At 44.0% G+C, this 27674-nt stretch overlaps 1 protein-coding gene across 6 annotated transcripts in view; it reads left to right on the top strand.

Annotated features, from left to right (window-relative positions):
* The window catches only part of SRGAP2 (SLIT-ROBO Rho GTPase activating protein 2), an 87884-nt gene that overhangs the window by 53126 nt on the left and 7084 nt on the right, over positions 1–27674 (top strand). For 3 of the 6 annotated variants that reach the window (XM_071768728.1, XM_071768730.1, XM_071768731.1), the window contains 15 exons: positions 2689–2913; positions 4364–4465; positions 5369–5566; positions 7060–7144; positions 9734–9761; positions 11774–11804; positions 11949–12009; positions 13864–13941; positions 15649–15783; positions 17203–17308; positions 17567–17791; positions 20413–20492; positions 23049–23229; positions 23682–23828; positions 25979–26306. In XM_071768728.1, the coding sequence (XP_071624829.1) occupies positions 2689–2913; positions 4364–4465; positions 5369–5566; positions 7060–7144; positions 9734–9761; positions 11774–11804; positions 11949–12009; positions 13864–13941; positions 15649–15783; positions 17203–17308; positions 17567–17791; positions 20413–20492; positions 23049–23229; positions 23682–23828; positions 25979–26306 (2010 nt within the window). Of the gene's footprint in view, positions 1–2688; positions 2914–4363; positions 4466–5368; positions 5567–7059; positions 7145–9733; positions 9762–11773; positions 11805–11948; positions 12010–13863; positions 13942–15648; positions 15784–17202; positions 17309–17566; positions 17792–20412; positions 20493–23048; positions 23230–23681; positions 23829–25073; positions 25642–25978; positions 26307–27674 lie in introns of those variants that run through there. The other 3 variants (XM_071768729.1, XM_071768727.1, XM_071768732.1) reach the window with 2 other exon arrangements.

The raw sequence follows: 27674 nt of genomic DNA, 5'->3' as shown, positions 1-27674 counted from the left end.
AGGAGCTTTGGTGATTCTGAATCCATGCCCAGCTTAACCCCCTCGTGTTCCTCAGAGCTCTCAGTCTAACACTGCAATGCAATTTCTCATCATCTTTTAAAGTTTTATCTGCTCTGCTTTCAGACAGCAGGAAAAATGTGGGACTTGCCTGGGAGCACAGGAGCTGGAGTTCAGTTATCTTGTTGTTAAGGTGTAGGGAATATGGATTTCCTAATGGTTTTGATCTGAAGGCTCAAAAATGAACAATTATAACCAGTGAAGTTTATCTGAAGCATCTGACTTCAATAAAAATGTGATTTTTAAGCCAGGTCCTAATTCTTTTCCTTGATCTAGTAATTTGATGATATTGAATTTTGAAATATAATATAAAAGCAATCTTCAAAGTTACTTGCAAGTAGATGGTGTTGGGCCAAGGGGCATTAGACCTGTTGTGTTTCTACACCACATTGTGTTACCCAGTGTGCAGGGAAGGCTAACACTGAGTTAATTCTTCATTGGGAGTTAAAAGCAATAAATTGCTCCTGACATAGCCCAGGAGTTTTGAATTTCCTGACTTTGGGGACCAAGGCAGCTCTTTGATGTTAATGAAATATTACAGTAATGGGGAAGCTTGTATTAACTCATATTTATAAGGGGGTCACTAGGACAGAAGTGAAAAAAAAGATAAAAAAAACATGTGTATGTGTGAGTCCTGAAGCTGACTTTACTCTTCTAGGAATCACTATGCCATTGCTGTTGACTCCAGGAACTCCCTTCCAAATGTAAATTGCATTTTAAAACAGAGGGTTCCTTCTTCTTAAATCTTGAAAAATTCTGACTGGCAAAGGGTTATTCAGCTGTCATGTTGGGAAGTGAATTTAAAGGAGTTATCATTAAATTCTTATAAAAAATAGATTTCCTTGGAGTACCATTCCATCAAACATTTATACAGCCCAGAAAAGGGATGACAAGACTGATACATTTATAAATAAGGCACACTGGGCTTTTAAAAGTCTTCAAGTGGGGGAGTGGACTGAAAAATGTTTTCTGTCAGTGGCTTCAGCAAGAGAAAACTGAAATTCTTGTTGCTGCTCAGCAAGGTGGGGGGTGTCACATCTTCAATCCCATTGGATTTTTCCCTTCCCTCTGGACACAGGGGGGTTTGGAGCAGGACAAAAGGGTCACCCTGGGTGGCTCTGCAACCATTTGGTGGGGACTGGAAAGGAGCAGGAGGGAAAAGGAGCAACTGCTGCTGTTAAATCTGAGCTGATCCTAATCCTGCCTGACCTGTTGGCCCAACTGGGATCTTTTTCTCCCAAAATGTGCCTGGGAAAGAGCAGTAGCTGGGAATGACTGGTGAGCCACGGCTGCCTCCACACGTGCAAAATCTCAATCAAGCAGCTTTTGTTTGGGTTTTTTTTTTTTTTTTTTTTTTTTTTGGCCAGTTTTAGCTCTTTCTGCTTGAATGCAGTGGCCTTTCATTCTCAGGCTCCAGCCCATGCAGCTCTTTTTACAACACTCCACACCTGCCAGAGCTTGTTGGCACAGGAGTCAGGCATCCAGCAGCACTTGGAGAGAGAAATGCTGGGAAAGCAGGGAATGGTCCAGTAGTTTCTCTTCTGTCTCCCCCAACCCCTCCTTTTTCCCCTCCTCTTTTTCATTTTTTGTTTTCTGTGTGTGTGTTTGCACACAATGCCAGTGATGAGACCCAAATGATGGGTGAGGAGGAGATTTCATGGGAATTTTGCTTAGGACAGCAATGGAGCAGATGGTCTCTTTCTCTCTGGATATTCTCCTAGCATCTGTAATCTGGTTTGTAATTCCAGGAAGCTGGGCTGCTTTTTTTACTTTATTAGATGTCTGAAAGCTTCTGATCAGCTGATGGAAAGTCCCTTTCTCCCTTCTGAAACCTCAGGACTTCACTGCACACCCATGGTGGAGATGAAGCTGCTTGATTGTCTTCCAGTGCCATCATCCTGGTGCCAGGAATAGCCAGGGAATCCTTGACCATAACCACTTTCTGCCTGGAAGTTTTTGCTCTTCTGTTTCTCCCCAGCAGTGAAGTCAGCCCAGCTGATTGCTGCTGGATTTTTGGATGGCTCTGGATTTTTGGATGGCTCTGCTCTTTGTGGCTCTCTGAAGTGCACAGAGTTAAACACTTTGTCCTGGGTGGAATTGTTTAGCTGCAGGTTAATTTTTGCAGATGATCCAAATCCTGTCTCTTATTTCTTCAGGTAGTGCTTTAGGGCCTTGTTTTCCTCTTACTTTGAATAATTTTATGTAAGGATTTTGCAGTGTGTTGTGTGGCCCTAGAAGTAAGGTGAGAATTGGAAGAAATACACAGCCATGCTATTGAACATACCCACTTCTTGGGTACTTTTTGGTTTTTTCCAGCATGAAATGAAGCCTCTGCTATTCCAGGGGACCTCTGCAAACTGTGACAATAATTAAGCTGGACTTGTTTTGGTGACTTATTGGAACATGGTGTTGACATTTGTATGAGATTGTAGGTTGAGAGTTCTGTTTTGGGCCACTGGTGAGGATGCCTCTGCAAGCACTGAGATGCTTCTCTACTACTCTGGTATAGAAGAAGGTGATAAAATACCCAGGGTTTGTTACCCATTTATAAAACTTCAGGCTTTGGAATTCCAGAATTTCCACGGCAGAATTTCTTTGCTTATTCATCTAGGGTTGTGTGTGTTTTTCCAGCAGTGCTGTGACCTGGGATACCATGCAAGCCTCAACAGAGCTCTCAGGACCTTCCTGTCTGCTGAGCTCAACCTGGAGCAGTCAAAGCACGAGGGTCTGGATGCCATTGAGAATGCTGTGGAGAACCTGGATGCCACCAGTGACAAACAACGCCTGATGGAGATGTACAACAATGTCTTCTGCCCCCCCATGAAGTTTGAGTTTCAGCCACACATGGGGGATATGGTCAGTTTGGGTTCCTCCTCCTCCAGCTCTGTAAACACTTCCAGCTCTGCCTCTTTACTTCCCTCTTCTTGGAGCTACTAAAAAGCCACCTGCTTGGCTCTGTTTTGGGGAGGGAGAGGGGAGCTGATAGGAAGATGGTGCAGAGGGTTGTGGGACAGATGCTGACTCTTTGGTAAATTACTGGAGATGAAAATGCTAAATTAGATGTAATACTAAATGTAAATAGGCAGCAGGATTTTAAGCTCTCATCCAACCCACAAGTTAACCCCTGAGACAGCCTCAGAAGTCACAGATTTGAAGGGGCAGCAAGATAAGAAACTTAAACTCTGGTTTTTTTGAGGCGTTTGAGTGTGGGATGTTAGAGCACAAATAGTTGATAGTGGTGCTTTATGCACCTTCCTTGTGAGGCAGGGCAGTCAGGGAAGTTTCATTTTTGGCAGTGAGAATCTCTCTTTATAGGTTCATCAGGATGTAATTATTTGTCTGGAAACTCTTTAGAGTGACACAAGCTGAAACCAGTTCCCAAATCCAACTGGGAACACGTGGACACTGTAATAATTCAGCTCAGTGAGTTGGATTTCCAGATTATCCCCCCAAATATTGAGGAAAAACAAAGAGTGGTGTCTTGCAGGCAGTCTCTTCCCTCTAAGTGAAACCCTCAGACTGCAAATGACTTCTCTCATATTTCCTCTGCTTTGGTAGCAGCCTGGAAGATTGTGGGAAGCAAAGGAATTACCTGCAGCCTGCCACTCACTTAGCAGCTCACATTCACTGCATCATTTCTCTTGGTTCTTTTCAAGGCTGAAGGAGTGGTTATAAATTCAGGTTTGCAATGGTCCTGCATGGACCAGCCTGAATACATGAATGTGTGTGTGTGTGTGGAATAAAACTCTTATTCCATTTGATGTCTTTAGAAAACAGCCTGATGCAGTGAGGTCAACATTTTCCTTTTTATAAAAAAACAACATAACTGAAAGGAAAAGCTGCTTCATGCTGTGGAATAAAACTACCTGTACAGGGAAACCCACTGTTCTGGCATATTTCAGGTCCCTAACCTGTTGTTTTTTTATTTCTCCTCTGCTGAATCCCTGAAGCAGTGAATTATTTGTGCTGCTGTAGTGTGCAGGTATTTCAGTGAGCAAGCTGAGCCCCTCAGACCCTGCCCAGGATTCCTGCCTGATACAGCAAACCAAATTCCTCTTGATGAATTTAATGATTTAATTTGTGTCTGTGATTAAAGCACCTCCAGGCTTGCAAAGCACACCATGAGCTTACAGTACTGAAAGTACCTGATTTTTTTTGTTTGTTTGTTTTTTTGTAGTGTTGTTTTTTTTTGGTTGGTTGGTTTTTTTGGTTTTTTGGTTTTTTTTGTTTGTTTGGGGGTTTTTTTTGGGGTTTTTTTTTTTTTTTGTTCTCTCTCTTGCTCACTTTTCCATTTGGTCTTTTCCAGGAGTCACAGCTGTGTGCCCAACAACCAGTCCAGAGTGAGCTGGTGCAGAGGTGCCAGCAGTTGCAGTCCAGGTTATCCACACTCAAGATTGAAAATGAAGAGGTGAGCTAAGCAGCCAAAAATCAGCAGCCCTCTTACCACTTCCAGTAGGAAGGATCCCATTGCTCTCATCCTCTTTTCTGAGGACTTGTGGGAAGATCTGAGAATAAGGCAGCTGAGCCAGCAGTAGCTTGGGGTGTGATGAAAGCTGGGGGTGTGGAGAGGATCCTTCAAAACACCTCCCTGGATCTTCCCTCATCCTTAAGTTTGCTGTGCTGCAAAAGTTGTGTTTGGATAGCTCAGAGAAAAAGAGGTATTCAGTGGTTTGAAGTGAAGAGAGTGAATTTGCATAACCTCAGGTAAGAGCTGATTTTTGTTTAATTGATCATCTGAGATGAGAAGAGTAGATGAGTGGCATTTGTTTGGGGACAGGTCAAAATATCTCATCTCCACCTTGGTGATCAAGGACTTTTAATCCTCCTTGGGGAAAAGCTGTGACTCCTTTATGTCTAAGAAGTTGATTCCAGCCTTCAGTAAAATCCACAGTGCCTCAAAGCCCTGCTTTTAATATCTAACATTTGATGCCCAGTTGATGTAGTTACAGAAGACAATTATAAGCTCTTTGTTCCAGCCCTCTCTGCTTTGAGGTTGAATTTCCTTACATCTCCTCCTCATCCCAGCCTGGAATTGCTTCCCTGCTCCTGGCAGGTTCTGTGCCTTTTGTTTACATGAACTGTGCTGTTAATGAGTAAAATTAACACAGGGCACATAGGATGTGAAGCCAGTAAAATCTCATTATTAATAAAACCCTCCAGGGTACTTTACTATCTGTTTTTTTTTACTTGTAGCATCCTCCCTTCATTTTTTAAATACTCTGATTTAAATATTTTAAGTATTTAAATATTTTAAGTATTTTTAAATACTCTGATCAGAGTATTTTTAAATACTCTGATTCTTGCTGCACAGGTTAAGAAGACCATGGAAGCTACACTCCAGACAATCCAGGACATTGTCACCATAGAGGACTTTGATGTCTCTGACTGCTTTCAGTACAGCAACTCCATGGAATCTGTTAAATCCACTGTCTCAGAAACATTCATGAGCAAACCCAGCATTGCCAAGAGAAGAGCCAACCAGCAGGAGACTGAGCAGTTCTATTTCACAGTAAGCACTTAATTTCCAGGACGAGCACATCTATTGTCTTTGGAACTGTACTCACAGGAGAGTGCAAAATGATGCTATCAACTCTCAAAAATGCTTCTGTAATTGATTTTGGGCAAGCAGAGCCAGCGTGTTAGGTCTTAAAAATGGGAGCTTTGAATTCTCCAGAAAAATGTATTGGGATGCTTTTGTTGAGGCAAACTTGGTCTGTGGAGAAATGGTGTAAAATTTGATTTCTTTTTCATCTAGAAAGGAATTGTCTGAGATAGAACTTAATAGCTCGTAAATATCAATTTTCAAAAGTAATACAAACGAAAAGAATGTTTGCTCTTTAATTGTTTTATTATGATCTGACAATTTCAGCTCACATAAGCTTTTAATTGAGTCAGTGCATTTTTACAAGATGCTAAGAGCTTTTTATATTGAATTCTGTACCAGACTAAATGGGGTTTTTTCTACGTTGGATTTGTGTTAAACTGTTGAGTTCGTTTTGATTTAAAAAATATTTCAAAATAGCAGATAAAAATCATACTTCTCATCCTGGTTACTTGTCATTCCTTTGGGAATCTTTTGCTCTAGTAAATGCCCTTTACATTCCTCTTTTCAAGCTTTCAGTCTACAAGAAGCAGTTTTTCCAGTGTATGAGAAACTGATCAGATGAGCATTAATTTTGCACCCAATTTTTCCATTTTCCCAGCTAAATATTCTAAATATCTCATGATGCTAAAGAATGACCCGTGGCATTGGAAGAGTTGTGTGCTATTTATGTGTTTTCTGGGTGTAAAGATGCCTTAATTACAGTGTGGATGGTGCTACAGCAGAGTATTTTATGCAGAGTGGATAAATAATGCTGTTCTGAGCTGCAAAATAAGAGATGAAAGAGCTGGAAGCAGCTGACAATTGCAGAGCTGTGAAAAAATCAGCACGAAGTGGGAAAAATGGCTGTGTGCTTGTGTGATATTTCCCCAAGAAAACAAATCCCAAGTGCAATAATATCTTTATTTGTGTTGTCCCATGCCCTCCCTGCATCATCCAGCGTGGAGAGAGACCCAGGATTTGACAAGTAAAGTGGGGTGAGAGAGGTTAAGTGGGAGAAGAAGCACAGGAGCAGCCTTTTAGTTTGGTAAAACAGATTTGCTCATTGAGCTGCCTGGGATGCAGGAGGGAAGTGCATTTCCATTTCTCCCTGTCTGGAGAGGAGGGGTGTGACAGCTTCTCAGGTGGCTTCAAAGGTGCCAAACATCCAGCTGATTCCACAGGGAAACAAACTAAGAATTGCACTGCAGATATGCCCAGACTGAGCTTCTATAAACCAGGAGGGCTTCCTAAATTCATTTAGCACCATAAATTTCACTGTATTCTCTACTTCACCATTATGTTCAGAACCCAGCAGCCTGAAGATGTAATCAAAGAAATAAATTGCCTGCTCATCATCTTCTCTTCTTTCTTTTTTTTTTTTTTTTTTTTTTTTTGTTTTTTTCTTCCCACCTGCACAGAAAATGAAGGAATATCTGGAAGGCAGGAACCTGATAACAAAGCTCCAAGCCAAACACGACCTCCTGCAGAAGACCCTGGGAGAAAGTGAGTCTGGGCTGTGCTGGTCACTGCTCTTTGCCAGGCTCTTGGATTACTGATGCAAAGTGGACAATCCTCATGTTTTATGAATTTCTGGAGAAGCCAAGTGACCCACGTGGCTGCTTGGTTAATGCTGAACAGAAAATGCCCAATGAATCACTGCTGGGCATAGCTTTTTGGTTGAAATGAAGCAGATGCCCACTCCTCCAGCCTGGCCTCTCCCCACTCCTGCACATTTTGCTTCTCACTGAATAATCTGTGTTGGGGAAGCCTTGGGATTTGCAGGTGACTGATGAGTTGAGAGGTGTTGTCTTGTGAAGCACAGGTTTTACTTGCATGGTTGTTCAGCTGCTTCTCTCCTCTCTGGCTTCAGTCCAGACCAAACTAATGGCTGTGAGCTCAGCCTTTTATTAGGAGAATAACACACAAATTTCAGAGTATGTAAAATATGTTCCCTATCTAGAGGGCATTAGGCAAGGGGCAGCAGCCAGAGCTGAATATGCATTTGCATTAGTGTCAGAACAAAGGAAGATTTCTTTCCCTTCATGGTATGGGCAAATCCTGTTGGCCAAACACACTGAAACTATGCATCCAAGTTTCCATAGAAACCTCTCTGCCTCTTATTTGCAGAGGAGAGGGTTTTAACAGTCTAAATGTCAGGTCAAAAAAATGGCTCAACTCGTTCCTGGGTTTCGATGCTGGAGCAGAGCTCCTGGTTTGATCTCGAACTCAGCTCTGGCCTCCCCACAGTTTATGGTGTGCAAATCTTCTGAATGAAGCTTAAACAGCAGGTGGCCTTTGAAGTGCTTCCCTCCCAGTTTAAAAAAGCACTATAAAAATAAAATACTTATTGCTGCAGTCATTAAGAGCTTCATGTTTATCAGACCCAAGCCTCTAGCAGGTAAGGAGAGGATGTTGCCATCATTATTGTTTAAACTTGGTCAGCTCTTCAGCTGCCCTATAGAAAGGGGGGATGAAGCCAAACATTTGTGTCCTTAGGGTATTTTTCTTCTCTCTCTAAATATCCCCAAGTGACCCCCATGCTGCCCCTGTGACTAATCCCATTCCTAGATCAGAGCTGACCCCTGCATACCGAGCCCTATTTCCTCTTAACCTGCCTGCCCCTTGAGCCCAGCTCAAGCTGTGATGGGGGGGAAAAAGAGGAGGAAATTAAATGCCATTTCTGTATTGCTGTGTAGATTTAAAGGCTGCTTCTGTTTTCTTGTGGCTGCTTTGCAAACCAGAGCTTTCTTAGTTACCCTGTGAAGGGACTCAGTGTGTGTCAGGGTGAGCTCCAGCAGCTTCTGAAAAAAAAAATCACTTCTGTCATTTGTGGGATCAAAAGGAGCTGAGAAAGGGGAGGTACATTTTGTCTCCAAACCCAAACTAGCAGGTTAATGGTCCAAACTGGGGACTGTGCCTAGACTTGTCCATAAAATGTCACTGAATTGGGAAATGGGCAAATAAAATTCCTTTCACAAGTCCCTGGAGCGTGGTTAGAAGCTTTACTGAAAAATGTGTGTAGAGCTGCATGACTTCTGTCCCTGGAAAATTCATGGGGTTTTCACAATTTTTATTCTTCTTTGGGCCATCCTCAGGTGGCATTTATTAGTCCTCTTGCAAATTACCTTAATCTAAAGATGACAAGTTCCAGTAATAAAAATAGCAGCAAGTCTTCCTATCTCCAAGTAATTATGTCCCTGCTACTGTACACATTTGTCACCCTAATGCAGGAGCCCCTTGATGTTGCCACAGCCATGAAATTTATAGATATGAATATTCTATGATGGCAGTGGGACAGATGGCTGGAAATTCAGCTTCAGAATAACATTTTCATGTAAATTATGCACTGTTTGGGCTTTACATGGGGAGAGGAAAGTGGCGATCGAGATGTGTTCAGCTCTCAGCAATTAGACATTTCCCTTGTTCATTCTTCCCTCTCCCCAGGAGCAGGAAGACAACTGTAGGGAAGTTGGATTTTCATCAGTTTCCCTGATGATCTGGGCCAGGGAGGGCTCTGTTTGCACAATTCCCAAAGGCACAAAGTACTTTTCAGTCTCCCTCACTCCTTGTTGGTGCTGTTGTTGCAGCGAAGCCCTGAGCTTGGCTGCAAACTCAGTGCAAGTGACTGGAAAGGTTTTTCTAAAGATGTTGGTGGAAAGTGTCATTAAATGTCTGTCTCCCAAAAATAGCCTCATGCCAGCACGTTCAGTCTGTGGGCTCACAAATCTGGGAATGTTTTCAGTCTTACTCAGTGGCTTTCTAAAGGAGAAACCTCTCGCCCCACCAGACCCCCTGGGAAGGGTTGGGGGGATGCTGACAAACCCAGTTTGTTGGCAGCAGAAATCAACAATTAGAATGCACAGGGAACTCATTTTCAAAAACAAAACTTTCCAAAGAAAGGGTCCTGGGGCAGCCTTTGCTGTGTTTCCTGGCTTGGCTGTGGAGGAGCTGAGGGGCAGGGATGGGGACCTGGGCACCCACTCTGCTGGATTTGCTTCTCCACTGCCCCCCCCAAACCTGACTTGACAAAACAGTTCCAAATATTTCCCCATTTCTCTCCTATAATGCTGTATTTCTTTGTGTTCTCACCAGGTCAGAGGACTGACTGCTCCCTTGCCAGGTAGGTGTGGCTTGGGGAACTATTTTTTTTTTCCTAAGGAAAATCAGATGTAAATTGCTGCCATTTCAGATCAGTTACCAGCACAGGAGATAAATCTGTTAGAAAAAACATATTAATTTAGCTAATCCATAAGCAAATCACTGCTAGTGAATAGGGCTTTAAATACCACTGCTGTCATCTCCATCAGTGCAAGGTGGTGCAGTTTATTATGTTTATTAACCACTGGTCAGCTGAGTAATTAACATTGCTTTTGATGCAGCATCTGCAAAACCTCCCCTCCCTGCTGGCTGCTGGTGCAACAGGCTGGCAAACTGATGGGCCTCAAAATAACTGAGGGCAATTTGAAAAAACAAACAAAAAAACCCCCAAAATCATGAAAGATTTGCAGTCTGGTTTTTTTTTCTTGCCCTTATGCATTTAATCCAGATCAGGAAAGGGATGGGCAGGTGTGGGAAAATTTTATTTTGTTATGGTCAGCCAGAGAAATATTCTTTAAGCTAAGATTTTTCTTACACACTTTTCTTACACACTTTACACACACACTTTTTCTTACACACTTACACACTTGTATTTCTATAAGGGAGAGGGTTTAAACTCTGCAGGGTTTATCCACCTGGCTGGTGTATGGGGCTGAGCTCTAATGTGTATCAGAAAATTCTTATTAATATAGAATAAATAATAGAATAAAGATATAGATAAATAATATAGAATAAAGAATAAATATTCCCAAATAAATCTGCTCTGCCCTGGGAGTGGATTGCAGCAGGATGGAGGTCCTGGAGAACAAACTTTTCTTTGATAATTAGGACCAATCACAGAACCATAACTAAGCTTCTCCTGATGGGGTTTTTATAAAACATAACAAATCTTCACCAGCAAATTGATGGATTCAGGGGGCTCCTCTGGGCATGAGGAGCTGGAGCAGGGGCTGTGCATCATCCTGCCTTGTTAACAAAAGGAAGGTGATTGCTACTGATCTGGAGTCATTACTACTTCCACTTTCCTTGCAGCAAAGCAAAGCTGACAGGTCCTAATTAGAGCCTGACGTCTGTAATAATAAAATATTATTCATCACGAAACATTTTTAAATATCAAAGAATCATTACTGCTAATACTTTAAAATAGGCCTCATTGTCTGTGACAGCCCGTGGAATCTGAATTCCCTTTTTTCATTCAGTGGGTTTGATTTTTATAAAAGGAATTTTCCTCGAATTAACACATTGCAGTCTTTTTAAAAAATCCCAATTCTAATCACCTGATTTATAATTCAGCAGCCATCTGCCCTAGCAGGGAATTGGCTCACATGATACATTAGGGCCTCACTATTATTATCTCTCATGCTTCTTTTTTTACAAGAAACTATAGGAATTTTAAACCCCAGTAATAAATTTTGAGGGGAAAAATCCTGGCCAAGGCAGGCCCCTTTTTCCTATTTTTTTTTCCAATTAATGTCTACCAAGATAAATAAATGAAAGACCATCATGGTTTAACCTGGAAAGGTTTATCCAGTGTGTGCTGGGGCTTGAGGGGGGTTTTTTCATTTATTTGTCTGAGTTCTTATCAGAAATTCTAATAAAGACTCAGCAATAGCAGCTGTGAAGAGGGGGAACCAGCAGGATCCCCCCTGCTTCTCTCCTCTCCTGAGTGGCTCTTCCAGAGAAGTGCAATTTGCAATTTAGACCAAACTTCATCTTGAGTGAGGAGCCCTGCAGAACAGATTTCCATATGGTTGGAATTAAAATGTCAAGGGCAATCTTTTGTCAAAGCAGTGGACTCCCTGGTGTCTATTTCAGGTTTTTAGTGGTTTCAAGTCACTTAAAATCCTCCTGAAGTTCTCTACAGTGAATGAGACCAACTCACTGGGACTGACTGGTGTGTCTGGCTCCTTCCCTCCTCCAAAATATGCACACTTTGGAGCAAAGCAAAGGAAAAGCATGACAGGAGAGGGTTTATTTTGACTTTTCTGTTCTTTTTTTCCCTCCTGCACCCATGGATGGTTTGGGTCTCATCAGTGGCAGGCGCAGCTCCACCGTAAGGAAGCAGGTGAGGAACCTTCCCCCAGGTAACAAACAGGGCTGGGAGGGCTTTTTTACCATTTCTTGGCATTTCTGACTGCTCCTCTGGTTTACATTTTTTACCATTTCTTGGCATTTCTGACTGCTCCTCTGCACAATTCTCTTTCTGCAGGATTCCTCCCAAGCCATTCCCCTGGTTGTGGAGAGCTGCATCCGATTCATTAGCAGGCATGGTGAGTTTGTGGGCAAGAGGTGTCCTGGGGTATTTCTGTAAAATGATCTTAGAAGCCTTCTGAAAAATGCTCAGAGTAGCTCAGGACACGATGCTTGTGCAGTGGAATCCCAGAGACTGCAATATAAAGAAATTATCCCTGACTTTTTTTGCAGTGTTGTGTGTGTGATCACTTTTCCAAATGGTTATTGCAAATAAATGACCTTGCAAATGTTGTTCTCCCAACATTATCCCTTTGTTTCTTGTAAAATAAGGTTCCCATCCTTAGATATCACTCATCCTTCTCCTCTGCTTACCTTGCTCTGAGCCCTTTGCCAAGAATACTTGTGCTCTTCTAGAGGAGGAGGAGTACTCCAAATATTTAAATGTAGGAGAACAAGTAGTGAATTAATTGCTTGCTTAGTGCTGCAGTGAGATGGTTTATACCTGTTTCAGAGGTTTGCTTCACAGCTTGGGATGCTGTAAAAGGTTTTATGTGTTTATTGTAACTTGTTTTCTTTTAAAATCGATGTCATTTGTTAGGAGCATGTGCAACAGCTGTTAATTAACATATTCAGAAAGAAGATGACTTTATCTTCACTAACCAAGACACAGAGCCAGAGAGTCAGTGCTGTTTCATTTTCCTTCTTTGATTACCATTTTTAAACTATAATCTAGAGTCCCATCCTCATCATTGGTTGGAAAGAACCAAGTGCTCTGATCCTTCCTGAGGGCCAGACGTGGACATTTGGCTGGAAAAATCATTGAAATCCCAATGCAGAGGGAAGCAAATTGGGGCCATCAGGAGAGCTGATTTTTCAGATTCATATTCCTGGGTTAGCTGAGTTCCCAGCAGAAAGATTTTCCAACAGACTCAACTGATTTTATTTTATTTTTTTGTTCCAAGTATCAGATTGTGCCCTTACAGGATACAGATTGTAGTTAAAAAGATTCCACTTTTATACAAATGCACTTTAGGCAGAAGAAATGATAAAGCTGCCTGCCTGATGCACTGATGTTGCAGGCAGGGGCTCTGTTGGAGGCATCCTGACATTTCAAAGTGTTTTGCCTTGTGGGGTGAATGTCATTTTCATTCCTGCTTCTCTGCACTTGGGATGGTTTCTTTGCCCTGTTGGGAGTTGGGTGTCACAGCCCCAGCCCTGAACCACCAAGGTTTCCTTGCACTGCAGTCAAAAGAGCTGCAGAAATGGAGAGGAAGAAGCCACAGATGAGTGCAAGAGAGCTTTTGAGTTTATTGCCTTTATTATCAATAAAGCAAAGGTGTTGCCACATTCCCTCTTCCAATAATTTAAGTGTTAGAAGGTCTGAATGAACCAGATTTGATTTCCCTGAGTGCAGCTCCTCTTACACAGCTGGTGGGATGGGAGCACACTGGAGCATCTTGCCTTCTGGATAATTGGGTTTAATGACATTGCTAATGCTTACTTTTTAGCAAGAACATCTTAAAGACTCTCCTAAAGCCCAGCTAGGAGGTCCTGCTGGGGTAATGAAATGCTTCAGGTTTCCTCTGGGCCCTTGTGGTATTGCTTGTGCAAAATAAACTGCTTATTGTGTGGGGAGCCTTGGTTTATTTCTGCCTGATACAGTTTATGGCTTTCTCTGGGTTGTAAAACCCTCTGGGGATCCTGCAGGGTAAAAGAGAACACACGTGGCTGTTAAAACCCAGTTCAGGAAGGAGGGTTAGGATTTTTAATTCATGGAGCTGAGTTCTGGTTTCACATATTCTCTAGGTGCCTGGGCATAAAAGAAAAAGCTGGCTTTTAAAACAGCATAATTTTGCCTTTTGTGTTTCTTTATAATGTATGCTGCAGCTTAATTTCTCCTATTGTTACCACCTTCTCTCATTGTCCCACAGGTTTGCAGCATGAAGGGATTTTCAGAGTGTCTGGGTCACAAGTGGAAGTAAATGACATAAAAAATGCATTTGAAAGAGGTAAGGAGGATCTCAAATTATTGCCAAATGTGTTGATTTGTTTAAATGCTCTGACAAGGCATGTTTTGAATGACACTGAATGCCTTTGCTTTTTGTGTTTCCTACCTGAGTTTATCCCAAACACATCTCTAGTGCTCATTAACCTTGAGTACTCAGTTCTTGGGCTTTATGTTTTGTATCTTGCAGAGTGTCTGGATAATAAATACTCTGAGTTCAACCTTCTCTCATGTCTGATAGTTTATTGATTGTTTGGAGCACTAAAGGATATGGAGAATTTCATTGTTGGGTGGGACTGAATTTTCCCACCCACTCTCCTGTGTTCTTTCTGAAGAAGCTGCTGGGGGGCTGCAATTCTGTTTTTTTCTGGGTTCTTGAGGCACAGCTTGGCTGCATTTACTCCAAGTATCAGCAAGTGAGAGGTTGAATTTCAGGACACTGTTAACTTGACACAGCTTTTAATAGGTTTGATTTTCTAGGTGAAGAACCATCCCATACAAAGGCAAAGAGCAGCTGGGAGCCTCCTGACTCATCAGCTTCTTGCTGGGCTCTTCTCCCTTCCAGGTTCACAAGAGCTTTGCTGCTCAGGCAGTCCTTGCATCCTGTCTCCTCAGTCTTATTGTGTATTCCCTAAATCCATCTAAAATATCCTCTAAAAGCATGTAGTTAGTGTGTAGCTCTGCTTGGTGGGAGAGAGGAGCAGGAATTACTTGTGTGTAGCAATTATTTTGGGAAGAGAGGAGTCCCATGCACAACATGTGGGGCATCTACTGCCTTCATCTCCACCTTGGAATTAAAATCCTCAAGAATAGAGGAAGCAGAGTAAAGGTTTGATATCAGAATAAAAGAGGGTTTTTTAAATAAAGGAAATTCTTGGGTAAACAGCCAGTTGTTCCAGCACTAACATGCAGAAATAAAAAGGTGATTTTTTTTTTTTTTTCCCCCTTTATCTCACTTGTTTCTCTAAGCATATGAAATACAGAACTGCCAAAGTCAACAATAACATCTCTGCAGTTTATTACTTCATGCAGAGCCCTTGGTGGCAGTTAATACCAAGGATAATGCTCTGGTTTGTAGTGGCCCATTTATTATCCTGTGTATTATTAAGATAATAGGCAAGCTTTGGTGATTTCAGTCACATAATGGATATATATAGCTCCAACTCAAGGATTGCCCCATCATTAAATCTAATTGTATCTGATAGGGAGTTTTCTCTAGGGAGCAACTCCTTAAGTGGGCATCTTTTCTTCTGTAATATGGTCAAACTGTGGCAGATCTGACAAATGATCTGTCCCAGAAGCCTCCCCCAGCCAGTTCAGTGTCAGATGAAACCCTGATCCCAGCAGCACCCACCTGAGCATCAGTTGTGAGTTTGGATGAAACTCCACTCCTGGACTGACCTGGGGCACCTGACCCAAAATATCTGGAGCTCAGAGCCTGGGAATGGTCCTGCTGGAGCAACCCCATCCAGCCTGGACTGCAGCCTGGTTGGTAGGAAGCAGCTTTCCTGGGAATGCTGGCAGAGCTTCTCCAGTGCCAGGCTCAGGAGAGCTCCCTCTCTGCCTCCTGATGGTTGCAGTGCAGTTGGAGTAGGTGGGGATTAACTTTGTGCTGCATTCATCTTTTTCTCCAGCTGAGCTGCATCCCTGCAGTCTTCAGTATTCTGATTTTTTTTTTTTTCTTGCCTGTTTTTCTTTGCTTGTCATGAAGGGGAAGATCCATTGGCTGGGGACCAGAATGACCATGACATGGATTCAATAGCAGGAGTTCTGAAGCTCTATTTTCGAGGGCTGGAGCATCCTCTCTTCCCCAAGGATATTTTTCATGATCTAATTGCCTGTGTCAGTAAGTATGTGAGGATGTGAAAAAACACAGGTTTATTTTTTCCAGTTTTTTCTCCCGCTTTTCTCTCTTCCTTCATCCCCTGTTTCCTGGCTCCAAAAATGATATTTTTGACATTACTTTGGTTGGGTTTGTGTTGCACTGCTAACCTGGGCTCTATCAGGCATCATGGTTACAGCCATCCTTACTCTGATAACAATTTTTCAATCCACGAGCAAAGAACTAGAAATTAATGGACTTTAGGGGCTGTGTCTTGAATTTTTTCAAGTCCTTTCAGCTTCATAACCTCAAGGAGCCATCTGTGGGCTCCTGCTAAAGCCTGTCAATCATCAGGGTGGTCACAGGAGAGCTGTTAACATTTTTTGATGGTTTTTAGAGGTGGCTCTGGTAGCAGAGGCTAGCTTGGGTTTTTTCTGTGTGAACAGCCTAATTTTAACCAGCCTGGCTATTGCCCTGTCCTTCAGCCTTGAAGAATGATTCCCTTGTCCAAGCAGTGAAATGCCCTTTAGGGTAGTAAAGTAGCTTGAGTAAAGCAGCCTTTGAAGTAAATCAGAAGATAACTGCTTCTAAATGGCTCGTGGTTTTCTCCTCCTGATAAATGCATTTACAGAGTTGAATTCACATTGTATGAACAGAAAAATCTGCTTCCAAATAAATTCTCCCTTCCGAGGTTATTTCTGCTGCCCACTGATTTCTCAGTAGGCTGCTGCACACAGAGCTTTTTGCCTCACCCTTTAACTATGTTAATTTTCCTTTGAGTGTCATACAATTTCTTTTTTTAAACACCCACCTTTCCGAGCTCACTTGAATGAGCTATTGTGCCAGAAGGAGTGAAGCAGATGAAACAGATGACATCCAGGGCTCCCACGCTGGGAAGGAACTTGCAGAGAAGTTTTACATCTTCAGGGACCTTCCCTGTCAAAGGCTTTGCCAGCAGGTTCTGCATTCCCATGCTGGGCAGGAATCCAGGAGTTGGGCAGCCCTTGCCTTCCTCCTCCTCCTCCTCCTGCTGCTCTTCATCCTTTGCCCAGGAACCATCCCAGTTGGACTGGGGCTGGGGGTGGCACCTTGGCTCTGGAAAGGCACCTTGGAGGCAAACCTAGGGCTGCATCTTCCTGCTCATCCCAGCCTGGCTGAGCACAGTGTGGGCAGAGCCCAGGAGTCCTGCAAGTGGGCTCACCAGAGCCAAAGGGAGAGGACAGCTTAGGGATGCTCAGCTTGCTCTGTGTTCCTCTGGTGACACAGATTGGTGGCATTTGGGAGCCCTGGGGGTTGCAGAATCCAGGAGTTGGGCAGCCCTTGCCTTCCTCCTCTTCCTCCTCCTGCTGCTCTTCATCCTTTGCCCAGGAACCATCCCAGTTGGACTGGGGCTGGGGGTGGGGATGGTGTGATGATGACTCTGCTGCTCTTTCTCCCTTGCAGCAATGGATAATCTGCAAGAGAGAGCAACACACATCAGAAAGGTGCTGCTGAACCTGCCCAAGACCACTCTGATTGTCATGAGATACCTCTTTGCATTCCTCAATCAGTGAGTATCCTTGGGAGCACCAGGGACCTGCTCTGGTGTAAAGGTGATAAATGGCAGGACCAGGAGGAGTTGGAGGTGCAGATGCCTCCTGCTTTCTTCAGGCTTTCCAGCCTTGCTGAAATTCATGATATGAATTCATGCTATGAGTGCAATCTCAAAGGGGTTCCAGAAGTGGAAGTTAATAATGTTCTTCAGCAGGTGATGATGATGATGATGTTTTCTGCCCTTAAGCCCCCTTCCTCTTTTTGTCTTTTGCAGTTTATCTCAGTTCAGTGAAGAGAACATGATGGATCCCTACAACTTGGCCATCTGCTTTGGGCCAACCCTGATGTCAGTGCCTGAAAGTCATGATCAAGTCTCTTGTCAAGCTCATGTCAATGAACTGATCAAAACCATCATCATCCAACATGAGAACATCTTCCCAGGACCAAGGGAGCTGGAGGGCCCAGTCTACAGCAGAGGTGGAAACACTGAGGATTACTGGTATGATAGATGGCACTGAGGAAAAAACAAATGGGTGGATATTTATTTACAGATTGGCTTGCTGCAGTCATGGGTTCTGTGTTGTCTAATTCTGGATTTGAGCATCTGGCCCAGCCTTTCAAAAAATCTGTTTTATGGAAGAGATGATGATGGCTCTGGAGAGTCATCACCTTGAAAGAAATAAGCTGGTAGAAAGGAGCTATTCAGTTGTCAGCCCTGGCTCACTCATCTTGAAGGGCAAGGTTGTGTAGGGATTTTCTTGGATTTTCTGGTGTGGTAGCTGCCAAAATCAATCTTTTTTCTATCCTTTTTTATTCCTGCATTAGCCTTTTTTTTTTTTTTTTTTTCCCTGCTTGTCTTGAGTGCCTTTGCTTTAGACACAGGGGTCACTTGCAGCTGAACCTGGAGAGCTGTGGCACAGTTTAATTTCCAGGGCAGCAGTGATAGTGGGGGAGGGAAGAGGGAGGAATGCAAAATCACCATTTCCATCCAGCTTAAAGCTCAGGAGGCCCCGGCCGTGTGTTCAGTCTGAAAAGCCACATCTGGAAACAATTCAGGCAGAGCAGCTCCTGTCATCTGGGGTGGAAGGTTGGGGAGTGGGGGAAGGAAAGGAGGAGGTGTTTTCTTTCCTCCTGGCCAAGCTGATCTCTCTCCCTCTGAAAATGAGGAATTGTGTCCTGCTTCTCTCCCCCCCCCCCAGCTTCTTCCCTCTTCTCCAGTGTCTCTGGAAGGCAAATTATTATTTTCATCTACTAAAGACATTTTTAAAATGAAGTCACTCAGGTGACAGAGTGTCCCTGAGTCCCTGGCTTGTTTCTGAGAAGCTTTGCCCATCAGCTCATTCCACATCCAGGCTCCTCTGTGTGCAGCAGAGTTGCCAGAACCTCTTTTGGAAATTCTCTTGGTTTTACCTTTCCTTCTGATGTTTTTAGCTGATGCTGTATGTGAAAGAATTGTAGAGGAGGGGAAATAAAAAAAAAAAAAAAAAAGTAAAATTAAGAATCACGATGACCTACACGAAAAAAATGAACTTTTGACAAGAGGTTTGGCTGCCTCAGGCAGGGCCAGGTTGGGAGCTGGTGACACAGCCAGGACTGTGCTCTGGGCAGCTCTGGAAAGGCACCTTGGAGGCAAACCTAGGGCTGCATCTTCCTGCTCATCCCAGCCTGGCTGAGCACAGTGTGGGCAGAGCCCAGGAGTCCTGCAAGTGGGCTCACCAGAGCTGAAAGGAGAGGACAGCTTAGGGATGCTCAGCTTGCTCTGTGTTCCTCTGGTGACACAGATTGGTGGCATCTGGGAGCCCTGGGGGTTGCAGCATCCTGGGGCTCCCCTGGCAGAGGCTGAGTCTGCAGTAAGGACAGGGGTTTGGTGGGACCTGAAGAAGGGAGAGGCACACGTGGTCTCTGTGCTTTCTTTGGATCTTCTTGGCTGGACCCGACATTACTTCACAGTCTGGGTGAAACTTTACCCCTCCGTGTTGTGTTCCTCCCGGGACCTCCATTTGGCTTTGAATTCTTCTGTAAGCTTTATAAAGTAGTGTAAAGGCTTTGCAAGGGATGGGAAAGGTTGATTCCTGAGGTACTGACTCAGACAGTGGTGTGGCAGCTTCGTGTTGCGTGGATTAAGCCCATTGAGATGCCAGAATTATCCAAACGTTTTATCCCTTCTTCTTTTTTTTTCCCCTCTCCTCTTCAGAAGAGCCATAGCAGGTAGATAACCAAAGGGTGAGCACTTTACAGCTGTGATGGCTTCTTTTAACCATTGCAAGGCCAAAATCAGGGATGAGGTTATTATTGTATGAAGAGAATAAAAAAAAAAAATCACCTTTTATGTGATTTTTGTCTTCAGCAATAGTGTCTGGTGAGATGACTTGTGTTTTTGGAGCAGGAGCAGGCAGCAGTGCCAACTGGCAGGGGGTCTGTGGAGCTGCCTGGGAGAGGCAATGGATCCTCTTCCAGTTTCCTTTCTGCTCCTGTCCTGTGGGAACTGCTCCTGTAGCTTCTTACAACAACATAACCTCTGGTTGCCACTTGACTGCTCATCCTTTCCAAGCTTTTCTTCATGCAAAGTTTTAGGTGCTCTGTGAATAAAAGTTGCAGGCAATTGATCTGTCTGGGGGAATCGTTCAGGGAAATGAATGTGACAATTTAAGGTGGTGATAAAAAGGAAGGAGGGAGGTGACAAAAAGGCAGACCTGAAAATATCATTATCAATTGAAAAATAATTTCCCCCGGGAAGTGGCAGGTATCTCATCAGTCATTTAATGAGCTCATTAGAGCCAGGGAGAACATGGCTGAGGGAATAGTCCTGGCATGGCAGAGAGGAGCTAAACCCAGCATTCCACTAATCCTAAATTCCAGCATCTCCAGAGGTTGGGGTTGTAAGATCTGGAGTTGGACTTTTCCTGCCAGCATACAAACAGGTTGCTAAAGACATTTGGTTTACTTGAAGGAAAAATTGAGCTGGCTTTTTAGACACATTAATGTCAGTGTGAGCAAAGGCATCACAGGGGAACCCAGACTTGGGCTTTCTGGGTGATCTTAGTGAAGTTTTCTGTGATTTTTGTAAATGAGGAGGCTCCATGTCTCCCAGTGTAAAGCATCTTCTCTCTTCTGTTGCAGTGAAAGTCCTCACGGAGAGAGAGCATCTACAGAGGACTCTGTTCAGGATGTTACAGCTGAACACCACACCAGTGATGATGGTATGGAGAACCCAGCAACTCCTTGGGTAACTGGTGCAGCCTGCTGGGAGGAGGCAGAGCAGAGAGTGCCTTGCAACTGAAGTTCAAAGTTAGACCCAAAGTGGGGTTCAAACTGGAACAGTCACTTCAAAGATCTCATGTGGTATTTGATGCCAAAAAGTGGGATCAACAGGAATCTTTAGAGGTTACCTGGCTAGTTTTAAAGTGCCACTTTTTCAAGTCTAGGTTATCTTTGCAGCAGGCCTGATTTGAGCTCCTCTGAACCCTGGAAGGATCTCAGAGCTGGGAGCCATGGGGAAAGCATGGAGCTACTGGATGAGTTTCAGCTCCCCCTGCCCTCTGGGTGTGCCAGGCATTCCCCTCTCCATGGCTTTGCCAGGGGAATTGTGAGTGGGAAGTTTGTCTTCCACTGGGAGCCAGGTTTGGGATTTGAGGGTCCTGGTGGCATCACTAGTTTTTTGGGTCCTCTTTGGCAAACTCTGTTACTCTTTTTGTCTGATGAGTGAAAAAAAAAAGGCTTTTAATGCTGAGAGCTGTCTGGAGGAAGGATTGTGTATTGCTGAGCATCTCTGCTGCTGACTGCCAGCCTTGCTCCATGAGTGAGAGGACCCTTGGGTTTGAGAGAGGCAGAAGAGGTCAGAAATGCTGAGGGACAGCAGGTCCTACGTGCCTGAAATTGTGTGTGTGAGTGGAATGATTTCAAACTGCTGCTTTCCTCCCCAAGGCTGGCAGGGGAAGTTGTTTGGCTTAGCCTTGTTGCTCTTTATTCACACAGCTTTCTTCTCTGAGCATGAGTGTAGCAGGAAAAAGCTACTGGAAATTAGAGTCTAAAAATCACTTCTCTGGACAAAAGCCAGAGTCCTAAAAAGCAAATTGGAAACATAAGAAACCTGAGTGCTGCACTCATCTGGAACAATAAACACTTCCTAATGAAAGGGAGAGAATTTACAGAACCACACCCCCAGCCCCTTCCTAAATGGAGGGGACACCAAAACCAGAATTTTTTTTTATTATTTTAATTTTTTTTAGTGTTATGAAGAAGCTGGCTCCAGAGGCAGAACAAGTGAGAGGAAAGGAGCCAAACCCAGATAACAGGGTGCTTTGGGCAGCTGGGCCAAGCTGCAAACCTGGGCCAGGCTTTTCTCACCTTTGCAAATATCCCACTGGTTATCCCACAAATATCCCACTGGTTGCTGAGGGCTGATAAGGGGATTCCTGTGAGGCTGACCACAGGCTTACCTGAAGTGTCTGAATTGACAAAATTCTGAGCTGTTTGCTTTAGTAGTGGAGGAATTAATTGTTGGAGGGGAGTTGATGGATGTAGCAGATGCTGTTGGTGATTATTGTCCTCAGGGCTTGGTCACCTCTTGCTTTGTGACTCAGATGCTTTGTGGTTGGGGATGCTTCTGCTCTCATCTCAGCCTTCTAGTCCTTTTTGACTGGTTTTTGTCCTGTAGAAGCTTCCCTTGATGGAGAAGAGATCTCAGGATTGTCTCAGAGCGGGTTTGTCTTTTCCTGTCCTGGAAGAGGAAGTGGAAATGTTTATCCCCAGGAAAAAACTCAATTTCCATGGACCACTTGGCTGTGTTAAAGCTCCTTTCTAGTAATTAGAGGCTGAAGCCCACTGGGGCTGTGTGGCTGAGCTCATCTCCATTCCCCTGATGGCTCTGCCTAGAACTGGGAGCTGGCTTAATATATATTTAGTCTCAACCAAAGGCAGATTTTTTCTAAGTCTTAAAAATAATCCACGTGAATTTCATACTGATTTCCCTGAGTGTCTAAACGCCCTTATTCTCCCTCTGAATGATACCAGAGTCCTACAGGGACCCAGATTAGCAGCTGCTTGGAGCCCCAGTGTGGCTGTCAGGATTTCCAGGTAGGAGCAGTTGGATTTGGAGCCCCTCGTGCAGCTCTGAGCAGTCACCCCCTGTCCTGGTGGCTGCATGGACCCCAGGGCTGGAGGCACCCAGGGAGTTCCTGAGCTTCTCTGACAGCTGGAGATGGATAGCACAGCCTGCCATGGCCCCAGAATCCTGGCTCCTGGGTCAGCTGAACCTCACAGGCAGCAGAAAGTTCCTTCTGAATAGAGGCTTTATTTCGGGAGCAGCTTGGGCTCAGAGGATGTTTAATAACAACTCCTGCTTGTCTGTCCAGGAGGTTTAGTTCAGCTGCCTTTAAGAAAGTGTACCTTAGGCAGATTTTTGCCTGGGACACAGCCAATTGCTACCCAGCTTTGCTTTTTTTTTTTTGATTTATTCATTTATTTCAATGAGATGCTAATTTTGCCATTGCCACTTCCATCTTTGTGCACTTGAATTGCTGGAAGTGGGCCTGCTGCTTAGAAAATGTGAACATGTCCACCATCTAGAGATGAGGTAAATGTTAAAATGGCACCATCCTCCTGTTCTAGGGGTTCTCCTCTGAATTTTACTGCAAACACTTGGCATCCTCTACCCTGCTCTTTCTCCTTGTGCTCTACAGGAGGTTTAAACCCCTGAACGCATCCCTGGGCCTGAGCCTTTTGTGAGCTTTTGTTTCTTCCCTTCTCTCCCCTAGAGTGTGAGCCCATCGAAGCCATTGCAAAGTTTGATTACCTTGGCAGGACTGCACGGGAGTTGTCCTTCAAAAAAGGAGCTTCTCTCTTGCTCTACCAGAGGGCCTCAGATGACTGGTGGGAGGGACGCCACAACGGGATCGACGGCCTCATCCCTCATCAGTACATCGTCGTTCAAGACACGTATGTTGCACTTGGAGCCCATCTGGGCTGGCTTAAAACTCAGGTGTGGAGTGGATTGCTTGTGTCAAGGTGGTGACACCAGCTGGGAAGAGTTCATCCTTCCACCCAGGGAGGGAATTTCCTGGAAACAAGCAGAGCTCCGCAGCGCCGGAGGTGCCCACGGGTTGGGGGGCATCGTATGGAAATGGGTTTGGTGCTGCTGCCACGGGTGTGGGGGCACCATAGGAAAATGGGTTTGGTGCTGCCAGCCTGTTAAAGATGCAGAGCTGGGATCCCCAGGTTTCTCACAAAAATGAGGCTCTCTCATTTCAAAAATAAATAAATGATTCTTGAAAGCAGGCTGCTGGCACGGCGCTGCTGTCCCACATCTCTGCGTACACAGAGTGCTGTGTGTGGAATTCTCTGCTTTTGGTCCTGTTTTGGTTGTGATTTCCTTCCTTCCCCCTTCCTAGTGAGGATGGTGTCTCGGAAAGATCCAGCCCGAAGTCTGAAATAGAAATAAATTCTGAGCCACCTGAAGAAAAAGTGACTGCAAGAGCTGGTGCCAGCTGCCCGAGTGGGGGTCACGTCGCAGATATTTACCTTGCAAACATCAACAAGTAAGAGCAGCCTTGCATTCTTTTATTTTGCTGTAAAGATCTTGGTGATGAGCCCAGCAAAATATTTCCTTCCCTGAAAAAAATGAACTAACGAGCACTGCCCCCATCCCTCTCTGCTTCCCCCTCTTCTAACTTGCTCACATTTTCCTGTCCTCTCTGTCTCTGTCACCAGCGTGGCCAATGCTCATTTAAAATCCCACTGCTTCTCTTCCCTGTCCCTAAGGTGCCATCTGTTCCCATTTGCCCAAATATGTCCTGTTTTATAAGCTAAGCACGCAAGAAAAGAGAGGGGAAAAGCAGAGCAAGTTCTTGTAATGTGTGTTCCCATTCCCTGGTATGTTCTGTCACTTGTTGTGTCTTGTTTACATTTAACATTTTTTTTTTTTTTTTTTTTTTTAATGGGGTGGGGGACAATTTCTTCAGAAACCAGTGCTAAATGACATACCTAAAGTCCCACCATCTGGCATTGCCCCTAACATTCCTTCTTTTCCCCAGCACTTCTCACCATAGGTTACTAACCATATGCTTGCAGCAGCACAGCACACACCTCCCTGTTGCTCTAACTTCACCTCCTCAGCCAGAAATTACTTGAGCCAACACTCAACATTATAAAAAAAATAGGAAATTAACCTAGTAACAGACTAAATTTCTTGAACTGTTGTTTAATTGTTCTAGAACAGACTTATCCCCCAGGTCTTGCTGATTATTCCCATAGTATTTAAACCCCCCTAGCTATTTAAAACCTCTGGTGCAGTGAAGGTATTAATATAATAATTAGCATTTTATGGGAGTGGATATTTTTAGCCTTCAGTTAATTTAACAGAATGTCTTCTCTAAAGGCATTAACAGAAATGCATCCTTTTTAGAGGTTTGGACCAGCTAATGTCCTACACAGAACCTGGTTCTCAGATTTTGGGAGTAGGCAGAGCTCCATTGATAGCAGTGAAGTGATGTTAATCTGCATCAGCTTGGGATCTGGGCTTTCTGATATGATATTTATTGTATGAGCCAATGAATCAGAGAATGAAGGATGCCATTCTGCCAGTGATGGAAAGATTTGTGTAATGAACAGAGCTGTGTTGGAGCTTCCCCATCTGCTGGCTTTGGTAGTGTTGTGTGTAGTGTTTTTAACAAGCCTGGGTAATGTCCACTCCAGTTTTTTAATTTTTCTTCTTCTTCCCTTTATTAGGGAAACTGATATTTAGCCATAGTAGCATAAGACTCATTTTGTTGTTTTTTCTTTAGGAATGAATCTTCTGACCTATGTGTGAACAGACTTGAGCAAAATTAAATCAGATGGTTTCGCAATGACAGTTGTGCCACCCACTGAATTATTATTTGGATGCCAAAATCCTACTGGAGTTAACACTTTCTTGCAGTTATTCATGGGGCTGGTGCTATATATAAATGGATCCTTCCCTGTATAATGGATGCCAAGCTTCAGACCTATGGCATAAAGTATTCTGCTGCATTGGCCTTCAGATGATTTGAGTGGAATCGTGCTGTCAGACCACATGGTGCTGGGGTAGAAACTTAAATTGTTTGGGCCAGCTCATCCATTGACATCATCTCTTGGTCTGTCTGTAGATAATACCTCATGGTCCTGCTAAAGCGATGAAAAAGAAACACCCATTACCACCAGCAAATACTGGAAATGATCATTAACCCCAGACTCTGGGGTTCTTTGCTTGCCAGTCTCTGAAAATAACAACTTGATGCCTTGGGCCAGGAGCTTAGTAGACTTATACTGTGTCCTCCAGTCAAAAAAATTGTAGCTCTGCTCTTCGACTGTAATAAAAACACATCATCAAAACCTGTTGATGGCACAGAGGGTGTTTTTTTTTTGGTTCAAATATAAATTCTTTTCTCCTTGACCAAGTTAATAATTACGTTTCATCCAAGTTTTTCTGGTTTTGCTATGAATGTGCACAGCTGCCAGGAACCTGTTGTTGTTAGAAGTGTTAAACCGGACCGATTGACACCATTTTCCTGTTCCACAATGACTCCTAAACTCCCGGGTGTATCTGTAATCTGGGTCTCTGTGTCTCTTCCCATTGTCCTCTGTGTTGGTTTGGGGGGAAATATCTTCAAATGAGAGCCAGTTATGTTGTACCTGCTTCTATTGACTTGTTTTGCTTTTGTGACTGAAGGCAAAGAAAGAAACCAGAGTCAGGCAGCATCAGAAGAGCCTTCCGACAAAGTGACAGCCACGGAGTAGGTAGTTCAATGGCAGAACCATCCTCCCCAGGAGCCATAGCGGGTTCCAGACCCTCATCTCAGCCCATTCTGAGCCAAAGTCTTCCCAAGGAGGTTCCAGATAAATGCTCCATCAGTGGCCATGGCAGCCTCAATTCTATCAGCCGACACTCGTCTCTGAAGAACAGGATAGACAGCCCCCAGATCCGGAAAGCTGTGACAGCAGGGAGGTCCAAAAGCTTCAACAACCACAGGCCCATGGACCCTGAAGTTATTGCACAGGTAAACAAGAGGGTGTTGCCTGGGAGAGTTGTTTTGGAAACTGAAAAGGATGTTGGCTACAAGGAGATGTTTTAGTGTGCGCTCTGATTTAATCGCCTGTCCTTTTTCCCTTCCTGTGATGTGATCCGAACTTACCTGAGTCTGGGCTTTCAACCTGGCTTTGGGCAAGTCACTGGGGCTGCTTTCAGGAGGGAAGATAAACAGTTGTGTCCTTCCTTCCTAGAAGCTTGGCCCTGTTCATTATTCAGAATTTAGTTCCAACAATAAAAACGCCCGTGTCGGAAAGTTCCAGGGATCCCAAAGCTGTCAGCAAAAAATGAAATAATCCTAACTTCAGGACATGAGACAAGTGAAGTCTTTAGTGTCAGTTTTAGCATTCTCCTGTCAGTTGTGCAAACTTGCCTGTGGTTAGGCATTGGAAGCATGTGCATACAGTTAAAATAAAAGCAGGCTGCTGAGTTGTACAGTGCTGACAGTGGCATCTTTATAGGCTCACGGGGTTCAGTGCATGATTAGGAACCAACCAGGAACATAATGCTGCTACTTTGCATGAGTTATTTATTTAGACAAGTGCCTGGAAATGAGAGCAGGCTGCCAGCACTTGTGCAGCTGGGGCTGAGCTCTGCAAAGAGTTCTGCTGGGGGCCAGACCTCCCTGCTCTCTTCCAGGTTTTTTTCTGCATCTCTCCACACCAAGCTCTGTCTGTCCCTGTCTCTGGGCTGGAAAGCTCTGGCTGGTGACAAAAACCCCAGTGGTATCTTTTGTATCATGAGCAGAAATGATTGCAAGTCAGGCTTAGGTTTGAACAAGTGAGAGAGGGGTGAATGATGTGAATGTTCCAGATTTCCCTCTGCCATGAAGGGATTGTCCCTTTCTCCCACTCCAGGCTCTCAGATGTTCCTGCACATGTCCCTGTCCCCTACCAACTGTGCTCAGTGTGGGATGGAGCTATCTAAAGCCAAGGAATGCTTGGGGCTCTGATTACAAAGCCAGCCCTGGGAGACCTGACTTGGAGGTTTCCAAAGAGCTGGGGGAAGATTTGTGAAAATTAAACATGATTTTTATCGACAAAACAGCAATGTCAAGGAATTAATGATGTCCAAATAAAAAAATCTGATACTGATACATACTGTGATGGAAAGTCATGTTTTGCCTTTATGAATATCTTTAGCCCATCCATTCCAGTGGAATTATAATATGTGGTTCTTGTTGTCTTCATATTTCATTGCCCTTCCAAGCCTTTGGTTGACATAAATCAGTTTCTTTGTTTTTTCAATTAAGCTCTGACTGAAGTTGTTCTGTCTCCTCCTTCTGCAAGAACATTTACTTCATTGTTTGCACTGGAGAAGAGTCTGGGGAAAAAAAAAA

Source organism: Heliangelus exortis, chromosome 25, assembly GCF_036169615.1.
Source record: "Heliangelus exortis chromosome 25, bHelExo1.hap1, whole genome shotgun sequence".
Classification (NCBI taxonomy): domain Eukaryota; kingdom Metazoa; phylum Chordata; class Aves; order Apodiformes; family Trochilidae; genus Heliangelus; species Heliangelus exortis.
Note: the sequence above shows the minus strand (reverse complement) of the source record. Positions and strands in the feature narration are given on the sequence as shown.